Here is a 12,239-nt window from a genome sequence, read left to right on the forward strand (position 1 = left end):
GCCTGCCTACGCGCCGCTTCTCATGGATTTCCCAGGCGTTGCGACAGCAGCTGCGGAATTCCGCGGAAGATGCCGACGTGATTTTTGGCTCGTATCGAGTTTGCACGTTGCATAATTGACCATAAAGTTCATTACGCTATGGTAGCTACGCTATTATATCATTACGAAAATTCGCTTCCATCCGTTCCGCCCCAATATAAATTGAGACTTAATGTCACTATTTATTTTGTATTTTTACTAGAAAAATTTCATTCGTCAAATGACTATATAAATTAGATTAATTGTTTCTCAGACAAACATAAACATGTAGATCATGGAAACTCAATGTAAATAATACAGAAAGAATGAGGAGGGGCTAAAGTAATGTTGAAAACGGACAGCAACAACAACAAACTCACACACTACACAAACAAACAACAACAATCAGGAACAACAAACTCATTTTTCGTGCGGAAGCTAAGGGTGCGTACAGATCTGGAGAATGTGCCGCAAACGCGCTTAACGCGCGCTGCATACGTGCTGTACACGTGCAGTTAAATGCATGTAAATATATGTGGCGAACAGATCGCACCACATAATGTTCGTGTGCAGCTCGCAACACAAACAGGCGCATTTGCGGCGCCAATAGTCTAAGGAAGAGAGAGACTGCGTAGTTTAGGCTGACAGAAATTTATGTTTCTTTTAAGTAATGATGATGGTAGTAAAATAAAACAAGGTATAAAAACTCAAAAAGTTTTGAAGGTCAAGATTTACATATGAAACAAATTTTCCTAACTGGCGCTGAGCATTGTACAGATGAGTGTGACCAGTAGAATTATTCTCGATATGCTCACAGATGAACTTCCGTTGAGGTAGAGAACCTAAAAAAAACAATACACTGTCTATATATAACACAAAGTATATTTAAAAAAAAAAATATTTTTAAATTAATGTCGTATCGTGTTAGTGAACGAGATAATTCAAAACAAACATTCATTTATCGATCATTGTGGTCTACGTAAGAATAAAACCTCCCTCTGAAACTTAATGTATCTACTAACATTTTATCACAATATTTATCGTCTCGTTTTCAATATGTTGAGCACATAGCTACCTCTTAGAAAAGTCAGTTTCGACATCGAAAGTGTAAATTGTATAAAGATCTCTACGAAATAGTTCCAAATAGGACTTGTTCTTGGGTTATAATCGTAATTTGCACAAAACTGCTCAAAAATGTTCATTGCGAACGTTGTAAATGTTCGTTTAAAGCTTTCGTTATAAAAGTAACGGAAGTAAATCGAAAACAGATGTGAAAAAATGTTCAGAACTTCCACAGTTTATTAAGCAGTAGAGCTCCTTGTGACAGAGTTCGTCCAGGGAGGTACCGCCTGCAACCCTACCTATTTCTGCCGCCAGGCAGTATGTGAGCATTTGCGACAGTTTGCAGTAACGACAGTGTCTGTTTGTAACTAAATCGCTTACAGCTTTGTCATCAGTGGGTAAGCGATCTCAAGAAACGGCGATTCTTTTGACGTCGTCTCTCTACTTCATCTTCCCGCATTTCATGTAGGAGCGCCTCCAGAACTAACATTACGCACTAACTAAGTATTCACGAGATTTTGACATAAACAAACCTCGAGCTATCGTTTCGTTTTACGATGGAAGCGTTTCAGAGTAAGGATTCGCAAATATACTTGTGGATCGTCGTATGTACTTCGTGATCAAAAGCGTTTCGTGATAGCCTCCGGATCCGATACGAAGCTAAAGATTATCAATCCTTCGTATTTCGTGGTAGACTTACGATTCACTGAACTTAGTTAAAATCCTATTGCAAAAAGAAATCATGCTTCTAGTAATGGAGAAAGAAAAGAAGAATATAAAAGTCAAACCGACCGTTTGATCAATCCATGTAGTAAATTTGGCGACACGCGTGTACACGCCGTAGTCCCGGGTTCCACAATTAGCTACCCATGGCGTCACTCCGACCACTATATTGGAGTCATACAGCACCGGGGCGCCCTCATCTCTATGACAGGGACCCACACCTGAAACACATATATAATGCATCAATCAAAACACATGAACATCCTCAAGATAGATGCGTCGCCTTTTTTGACAAAATGGTCCTAATGTATGGTGCCACTAAAGCGTGACGTTGCGAAAGATCTGATTGCCTTTACCCAGTGTGCACGAAAGGACGCATGACTTACCATTCCTTTCTTGTACGTCTGGCGCATCAGGATGCGCTATTGTTGCCCAGGCATAACAATAGCTCAAATAATAGGCAACAATAGCTTTACACAGACACTCTACGAGCGTGATACAGTGACTGAGACAAGGTTTGTTATAAAAAAATACTTTATTATCTATGTCAACCTAACTACATGGAATTAAAAAATACAATCAACCCTTTCTAACTTAAAATATGTAATATATAGAAGTTACAGTTACCATGCCGTTTGTCCTACTTAGATGGGTGCTGTTGCGGCGGCTTGAAAGGGCTGACGAAGCTGGTAAATGAGCGTTTCTTACACTTAACACCTCCCCCAAGAGAGAAATTATCTGCTATTCACGAGGAAAACAGTGATATATGATTTGTATCGTAAAAGAAGGATGGCGACATCCCGTGTATATTGTGACCCAGTGTTTTTGACGACGTTCAGTAGAGATACCTATCGATACTTGCGATTCATTATCAAAGCATCAAAAAAGCTAATTGAGTACAGCCTGTAGAGGCTGGGGTTATAAAGTTGATATAGGTTATGTTTATTGCGTTGTCCTGTATGTCGCTTCAGATGTATACCTATTCGTAGTAGCAGAAAACAACAAGTTTTCCGTTTTTTCGAAAAACAATAAAAAACTTGCTGAATATTGCCAAAACTGCCAAACTCTGCCTCATTTAATACAACGTTAAAATGTTCTGGCGCAATGAAAATGAATAAAAATTGAATCTGCCCAAATGGCAGAATCTGCCATAAATGGTCACACTGTTCTCAACGTCAATGTGATGTTGACATTGGCAAAAAACGTTCCTTTACTTACTTATCTCTCATTTCAATATTGTCTGAACATTTTTGTCACATTGTTTTATTTTTACTGTATGCATTACTGTTGATTATTTGATTAGGTATTACAAAGCTTTAATGTTTTATATGTGTACTATAAAATAACCAATACTTTAGGTACGTAAATATTCAATCATGCTTAAAATTAAACGTACGAACAAGAACGTTTCTAATCTATGGTCGAACAGAATCATTTGCGTTATGTTCTTGCATTTATTCTAAAATACATTATTTACAATTTCTTTATTCCCGACATCTAAAAATATACAAAAATATATTGATAACTAGGTATAAAGTAAAACGTAAAATTATACAAGCAAAGTCCATGAACGGCACTTCGTTTATTTTGGGTCAAGTTTCGTCATCCTTCTTTGAATTTAAAAGAAGAAGTTAAAACAAACTGCGGCATTGGTAACTTTACTGTACAAACTTCGACATTTTTAAACCAGGGTACTCACCTGTTACATTTGGTATGCCAGAGCACAGCATGTTCTCAGTAAGGATGTTACACATTTCCTTGTTTAGTTTGTACATATGTACTTGATACAGAACAGGCGAAGGATTTCTACTCCCCACCTAAAGTATAAAATTAGGATTAACAAAAAAGTGTATAGGTGACTATCGGCTATACGACACGGGAAGATGTTACTTTAAATATTGTAGATAAAATATTTTGCTTCATAGATTGGATAACATGGTCATTATTTTATTTTCTCAAACATGCTCGGGAATTTTTGCATTACTTTCAAAAATCGAACACGGCAAGTTTGTCATTTATGGACCGTGAGACTTCTTTCCGGCCAAGGCCTACGAAATAAGTTAGAAAATCCATTACTGTCCTCTTCTCTAAACTTTTATATCTACCTACCTACTAATAATAAAATAATAAAAATAAAATAAAATAAAAACCATTTTTTATCTGACTAATATTAGTTAATTTTCACAACGATACACAACTTCGCACACAATGAGCTATAAAGGGGGAGTCGAATCGCCCTACTATCACCCTCAGGTCGGAATTGGAACTGGCCCGTACTCTATGTAGCAATGAAGCAGTTTTCTTTCACATAATGGCCTTAAAATCAATCAATCAAACATGCCTGAAGCGCTACAGAACCGGGGCAGTCCCAACAACATCCTAAAGGCGTTGTTATACTGGATCCGCAGTGCGCTGGGAGATCGCTGCGTGTGGTTGGTCAACAGGCTGCACGTGTAGAACACTTGACAATTAACTGGAATAGTACAGCGAGCAAACCTGCGGGCCAACATATTGCAACGAACCGCCAGCGATCTGCGTTCCTTCTCGATATCCACCTCGTCCTTAAGGTCGTCAGTTACAAAGTGTCCGAGATACTTAAATTCGTAAACATGCTTTAGTTCTATACCATTGGATACATGACATGTTAGTACATTATTAGGAGTTGACATAGATAAACATTTAAATTGGAAAAAAAACGTACAAAAACTGAAAGCTAAATTGTCTAAATTTGTATATGCTTTAAAGAATTAAAAATACACAACAGACTTTAAAACTGCTTTATCTACCTAAAACTATGCCATAATTCAATGGGGCAATAGCACGGATATGCCTAGTATCTTCTTCTACTATACAAAAGAAATTAATTAGAATTCTCACAAATATAGGCCAAACAGATAGTTGTAAACCCTGTTTTATCAAACATAAAATCCTGACTCTCCCTTGCGTCTAATACTAGAAATTTGTAAATTTGTTCGAAACCATCAAGACTTCTATCAAAATCGTAAAGACGTCCCAACTAAATATGCATTTCGAAATAGAAGCAGATTGGTAATACCTTATTCTAGATTAAATATGTATTTCTGTAGTCTATACCCCTACGTCAATATAAATATGTAACAAACTTCCGGAGAGTTTAAGAAATTAACCAAACAACAAATATTTTTTTAGAGACCAATAAATAAAAGTTATTATAATGTAAAAGATTTTTTAGAAGATGAAATGTTTGGCACCTGAGTTTTGTTAACTAGTTGTAAACATATTTGTTTAAATTTAGTTTTAGTAATATAGAAAAAGTACATATTATAAAAACATTAAATTATATAAAACTGTTGATAGATATCTAATAAATAGATAGATAATAGATAATATCAATTAATATTAATAGATAATATTTGATAGATAATTAATGACTAGTCTTCTCTTCTACTATTTGCTGTGCCCTATTCAGGGTCCATAATTTAATGTACATTATGTTACGGTATGCAAATAAAGAATAAAGTATTTCATTCACCAAAAGCAGAAACTTAAAAAACTTACCCTCCGTGACCCCCACCCAATATGTGTCAATGTACTACCATCAGGTAACTCAGAATCCTGAAATTTCCAGAGACAGTTTGTTATTATTACAAAGATCGTATAAATACAAAGCAAAATTCCTTCGATCCGATTGGATTGAACCAGCAACTATTGCCAAACCGGAGTCTTATTGGATCAAAGGTATTTTTCTTTCTGTTTGTCCGATCTTTCTATCAATAATAATGACAAATTAGTGGAGTATTTTCGCGAAAAGCATACGAATATCAAAGAACAGGCTTAACTGAGCCCGTTCCTGAGTTAGTTGTGCTGTGCGCAACATGTTTACGTAACATGTTGCGCTCTACACGGAATAATTGCAACAAGACTTTTCTGTTGATTGTAAAAAGTGCCTAGCAATCAATGTCAATTGTTGTTATGTGAAATCATAATTTAAAAAAACTATTCTATTGATAATTGAAATGAATAAACATCCAAACCAACCATCAAGTGTTGCTATACCCACTGCTGTTCTAACACCGCGGTTTCGTCATCAACCTCGCTGCTCTCCGGTCCTGCTCTACAGCCGCTACCTAGCCAAGAACCTCACTGCTCACTGATCCTGCACCTCTGTCCTCGTTCTTCAACATTCGAGGGCAGAGGCATCCAACTCCGTGTCTTCTTCTATTTCCATCTACTTACTACACCACTCACTCTAATATACTCCGTTTTGTTTTCTTTATATCTATAAACGTTTTATTCTACTTTGTAATTCTCTACCCCTTTTAATCTTGTACCTCTTTACATTCCAAAGCCACCTAACCCGACAGCACAGGCTGTACATTTTCAAGCTTCCGGGTTTTTGGGACTTGTCCAAAACTCGTATAGAGAAGATACTGATGTGTTAACACAGAACAATTCTGGCCCACAATTCTGTAGGACTTTTCAAGGCCTCTTTTTGACGTATTATGGATCTCCACCATTTCAGAGTCACAGGAAGGTAGTATTGGTGGTGTTTGCAATGTAGCGTCAAGCTGGGAATTGCAAGCGAAGGGACAAACAAAAGGATTTGTTTGTCCACCACCATTAAGAAATTACAAATCTGTTGCATCCTTCAAATTATCTTTTAAGAAATTTTTATTATCTAGCCAGGTGTCCAACAGCACTGGCAGTCGTGCGGTGCGATTGTGACATTCCACTACTGACACTAATATCACAACCACACATACATGGTAACACAGTGATCACACAATACACGCTCACACAGACTCTTCACGTACTCGCAGTTTCTCCTTTTTTGAATTGAATTTTCATATTTAAATTAAATTCTCTATTTTTCTTTTTACTTGGTCGAAGCCACTTTATTTTTGTTAATTGTAAATTGTTGGCTTCACTGAAAATCAGCGTAACGAGATGTTTCCCTACGTTACAAATAAGCTGAGTGGAGACCTTTTTGGTACCATCTTAAATATAATACTGTTTTATTTTTAAGTAAATGTTATAATAATGTTATTTTAATTTTTGTTTTTACGTTCTATTTGTATTATGGTTACCAAATAAACTATTTTTCTTTCTTCTTTCTTTCTTTCATTTGTTTTCTCTTAGCAGTATGACCCAGTGACTATCTGAACTCATCAACAGAGAATGATATCATCTGCAGACATTCGCTTCAACCGATTTAGAGAGTGAACAACTAATTTGATTGAAGCAAGCTTTGCATAAACAAATAAGACATGTAACATGTTCGCAAAACTAAATTACCTGCGACGGTATGAAAGCTAAACCGATTCTAGGGCCAAGAGTGAATCGCAAAACCGTGCGTAGGATGGCGATGTCATATTGTTCATGTACTGCTAAACGTTCTACCCTGGTAAGCTTTCCTTCTGTGGACATAAATAGCAATATTTAATTTAAAACCTCAGTGACCTCACTTAGGCTCCTAAGCCTAACTAAAAACTGTGCTGGGATCGCATTGCATTTTCCAGCAATTGCGAAGTTAGTGACGCTTTTGTTACTGCAACTGGCACCACACAACCGTCCGTGTTTATGTGAATAGTTCGTATAGTGTTTTGGTACTTGGTACTTGGTACTTGGTGGTGTTGGTGTATAGTGTTTTAATTTTATTTTTATTTTTTGTGAGTTTGATTTGTAATTATTTATTGATGTTTTATTTTTGAATGTTTTTATTATATAGATTTTAATTGTTTTCATTATGTTTAGTTTTTTTTCCGTTTTGTTTCATTTTTTTCTCTTGTGGTAAGCATATATTTTCTTTATTTCTTATTTATTTGTAAAAATTTCGACACAAAATACTACGCAGTAGAAATGAATAAAAAATAAGAAAATAATGAATGAATAAAAGTATACTACAATTATATCCAAACAATGCTATGCTTATTAAATGTAGTCCTACAATTCACTGCTGCTGATGTGGCGTCTATCATAAAGGGAATGACAAGCATTCGCCCACTCGCACGTTGTAAATGAGAGCATTTACAACTTGCGAGTAGGCAATCGCCGGGGGATTTATACCCCATAAAATCTCATTTATTTAACCTCTGTTTGCGGCACTCGTACGTACCTGACCATTTGATGTAAACGATAATACTCCCAAAGTCTAACCAATAGGTAGTAAATCTCATGTAAAGAGCAACACGAAGAGGGGATGTGTCTGATAAAAACAACTACAAATCTATTTCGCTGGCCACTATCATGGAATTGCTTGGTCGCATTTTAACTTAGCACTTGAAAATATATTAATATATGCAGTTGGGGCCACAAGCATACTGTTCTGTTTTACACACACACACAGACTAAAAACGCCAGTGCATGCATGCTTCTTCGAGTTGGTCTAGGGCTTCGGTATGGTATCATATAATGTGTTGTGGCTTAAGTTGAGTTGTGAAACTTATCTCCCGTTCGAGGTTAGGCTTTTCGAATTTTGAAATCGGAAATAGCTCTATAATGTCAAGTGGGCTGGGTCGTTGTAGAAATCGCACAGGTTAAGGTGTGTCGGTGCGGCTGGGGAGTCTCGCGTCGCCCAAACTCTTGAATTTGTATGTGAATGCACTGATTGGTGAGCTCAGTAGTGTTAGTAATGGTTGCTCGTTAGATGTTATGTCAACAATATCAGCTATGCTGCTGATGTAGGTGCTGCTTAATTTGCCCTCCGTGAGCTAATTGCGATCTGTGAAAACTATGCTGTTGCTCAGAGACTTAAACACAAAACATAATAGAGTGAGCTCCTAATGTTTAAGCCGCGGGGTGGAAAAGTTGGCATTGTACCGCTGACCTCTCGATGTGCCAGTGAGCTCGATAGAGTTTTTAAAATTAAAGACCTGGGTCACTGGGTGATAGATGATCAGTCCGGTCTGGTAGAAATAGAGAGATCTACCTTTTGGTGGAATATACTAAGGTGACCCTAAACACTGAGGGTATTACAGTACAGCAACGCGTTTAGGATGTTGTTGGGGTTACCGCGACACTGTAGCGCTTCAGGCATATTCGCTGAAGTAGGCACAGACGGCTTTTATGCCATTCTGAGGAAGCGGGTAACCTCACTTTGGTGACGTGTGTGCGTGGGGGGCCCCAGCAGCATCCTGACTGTTGTAGCGGAAAAAGTAGACTGCCCCATCAAAGCCCATTGGATGAGGACTTTTTTAAAATTTTTAACCATTGGTTTTATAAATTTTAGTTTTATAAATTGTTGTTTATTCAATGATAATGAGATTTGTTATCCTTTAAGTTATTTATTTCTTTATGTTAAAATTTAATATTATTTCTATTTAAGTTTTAATTTTTTATTTTATTTAATGATGTAATTGATCGGAAATTTTAATTTTAATTTTGTAAGTATTTAGATTGTTTGATCCGAAATTAATTATTTGATTTCATTTGACAAATAACGAGATCAATGAGTGTTATTTAGTGCAATTTTTTACCTTTACTGAGGTATTGACTGTACGTCGCGCCAGCGAGCACTCTAAAGTGAAAGATAGGATATAGTCCCTCTCTGAAACAAGAAATTTATAATTTTTAAAAATGTATAACTATATCAATGTATATACATCACTTCTGAGAAGCAGAAGGTTTATGCTCATCACGTTGACCCCTTGCGGGTTACAAACTAGTATAATGCCTTCGAAGGTTGTTCTCCTCTGACACCAGGCATGTTATAATGACCACCAGAACACGAATTCTGCCCGGACTTTGGGATTACTATCACTCCACATGGATTATTGAAGCATATGGACCAAACGGAGCTCTCCACCAAAAGACACAATTTCTGAATGGAATTAATCTGCCATATTCTTTTTTTTTATGATACTAAGTGACAAGTGACGGCACCAACAAATCATGCGCTTTGTTATAAGCGACACGCCTGTCTACAACAGTTGCAGTGCCGTTTAGGGCGCGTTCCCATTATGTCGTGACGACAGATAGTCGATTACGTTACGCACGATACATATAGTACGATTAGCATTAGGTCATTCACGACTTTTTTTGACGTTACGCCGACAGACTGTCAAGACATTGGGAAGAGTTAGAACGACAGTCGTCAGACGATAAATAAAACGTCGCGATAAAAACGTGACGACGGACAATCGCAGCTAGTATTTTGTTGTCTGCACATAGTTCTATTCCCTACTTTACCCCCGTGTCCTCGTCTGCATAGCAAACTAGTCTGCCGGGTTAACGACAAGGCGGCTGCCGTAAACCGATAAATTGTCATCACCATCCAGTGGGAATAGACGACAGTCCTTCAATAAAAAACGTCCACGACGCAGTCACGACAGACATAACCCACCAACCTTCCCATGGCCTTATCAACCTTCTTGGTTACACGGGCCGAAACAAAGTACAAATATTTGTACGTCGTCCTATGTCCCTAATGCTATTCTCTCCCTTCTGGGGCGTGCACGACACAATTACGCCTTGGGCGTCCGCCGAAAGTTCGCAGCGGTCTCTCTACGTCCTTTCTTGCCTGCTCCGACGATCATGCCATTTCCGCGCGAAGTTCCGTAGCCGCCTGAGGTTCGCCTCCGAGCCTACAAGATCGCCATAGTTGACCGAACCCACTTCGAGAACTTTGACGCCATCTACTAATTCCCTACGCTCCTCCCTACAGGGGGCACTCCCAGAGGGCATGGTGTACGTCCTCGATTTCGGCATCGCCGCAGTAACAGGACCCCACGTCGGATAAATTCAATCTGTGAGGTCTCCCCCTGAAACAGCCATGGCCTGTCAAGATCTGTGACGTTTCGTAGTCCGGCTTGACCCAAGTGGTCTCGAGTCGATTTGGGAACAGGCTAAAAGCGACAGTCATCCAACGATAAATAAAACGGTGCCATGCAAACGTGTCTTGTATTCGAAACAAGCAACCGGCAACTAGAAGCAAATATTTTAAATTCTAGAAATTGCGGTTGCGGACGACAGTATCCGACTTCCCGGTTGTGAATGTGTCGATTTCATATCAATTCAATTGTATGAAAATAGAGTATTCGTTTCTGTTTGCCGGTTGCTTGTATTCAACACAAGACACACATCTATGCGGCGTCTTAGAGGTCTAAATCGCATAGATTTGAGGCGTCCTGCACCGGTGTTGATAGATGGTAACATTTCTTACTTTGTGAATTTCTACCTGTGGTCTGAGATAGTTGAAATCAAAGGTCATGTTAAATCTATAGGAAAAATATTTAATTACTTTTCATAAAATTTACTTACGATCCGTGAAGGCAGGTTGATGACGTCAGAACCATTTGTCTTGTGATCAGTGATCCGCCACATATTAGAATATCCCTCATAAAAACCTAAAAAACACATTTTTTTCTTAGAACATAAGTACAACACTGGATAGTGCTCCAATATCGCATCAATAACAACGAAACAAGATTCGTCAATGTGTAGCTTGATATGCTATCGTCTTTACATAAGACTTCTGGAATTTCTGAAAATAAAACTTGTTTTCTTTCTTGACTGATATAAAATAAGCATAACAATAAATTGGTTACAAACCTGTACAGCAAAAGGGTATCTCAAAATAGTGGTCGTAGACCCCCCTACAATGCGACTGCCGGTGTTTACAATCCGAGTCGGATCCACCTTTTGTACTTGGTCTTCGATATTGCAGGACACTGGATAAAAAATAAAATAAATAAGAATAGAATTAACGGTTAAACAAACTTACCTGCATGTCAAATTCTACCATAATTATTAGAGATGCCACGAATATTCGGCTACTATTCGCTACTCGGCCTTTTCGACCACTTTTTTTAATATTCGGATTCGGCCGAATAGTCGTAAAATATCAAATAATAAAAAAAAAGCATGTATTATTCAAAATGTATCTATCAAGTATTTTAATCACAAATTATTGCTTTATTAGTTAAAATCAATCAATGGTAGGTTGAGATGAATGAAAACAATTTTTTCAGCATTGGTTGGTAACAAACGATTGCGCTTTTCCTCATAAACAATTCCTGCTTCTGAAAATACCGTAGAGGGAGAATTGGGTAGAGGGGCTCTATAAATAATAAAAACCGTATAAGCGAGATAGATTTATGCACAGACATATCAGAGTAAACGAGAATTGGCGAACAAAGATATGTAGAGCACATAAATACCAAAATTAGAAATAGTTTCTTTAAGTTGAAAACACTTTATAAACATAGATCATATCTTAAAGAAGACTTGCGCCTCCTCTTGGCTGACCTACTTGTGCTATCACCCTTCAATTATTGTGCTACCATTTACGGCCCTAGGATAAATAGCAATACCGAGAGAGCAATACAGCGAGTACAGAATGCGTGCATTCGTTTTTGCTATGATGTACCTAAAAGACAGCACATAACGCCGTATCTTAATTCAAAATTAATCCTTAATATGAGCGCCAGAAGAGAACTACAATATGCCTGTACAATCCA

General features: G+C 37.7%; 1 protein-coding gene across 1 annotated transcript; it reads right to left on the bottom strand.

Annotated features, from left to right (window-relative positions):
* Positions 1 to 737: 737 nt before the first annotated feature.
* LOC113229337 (vitellin-degrading protease-like) lies at positions 738 to 11,450 on the bottom strand (the record flags this gene model as incomplete). Its single annotated transcript, XM_026462892.1, has 8 exons — positions 738 to 860; positions 1,873 to 2,024; positions 3,503 to 3,620; positions 5,341 to 5,397; positions 7,078 to 7,199; positions 9,258 to 9,328; positions 11,041 to 11,126; positions 11,332 to 11,450. Coding segments are annotated over 8 exons (815 nt in total), but the record flags the coding sequence as incomplete, so codon positions are not given.
* Between the last annotated feature and the right edge of the window lie 789 nt (positions 11,451 to 12,239).

Source organism: Hyposmocoma kahamanoa, unplaced genomic scaffold (genome assembly GCF_003589595.1).
Source record: "Hyposmocoma kahamanoa isolate Upper Pololo Valley unplaced genomic scaffold, ASM358959v1 328, whole genome shotgun sequence".
Classification (NCBI taxonomy): domain Eukaryota; kingdom Metazoa; phylum Arthropoda; class Insecta; order Lepidoptera; family Cosmopterigidae; genus Hyposmocoma; species Hyposmocoma kahamanoa.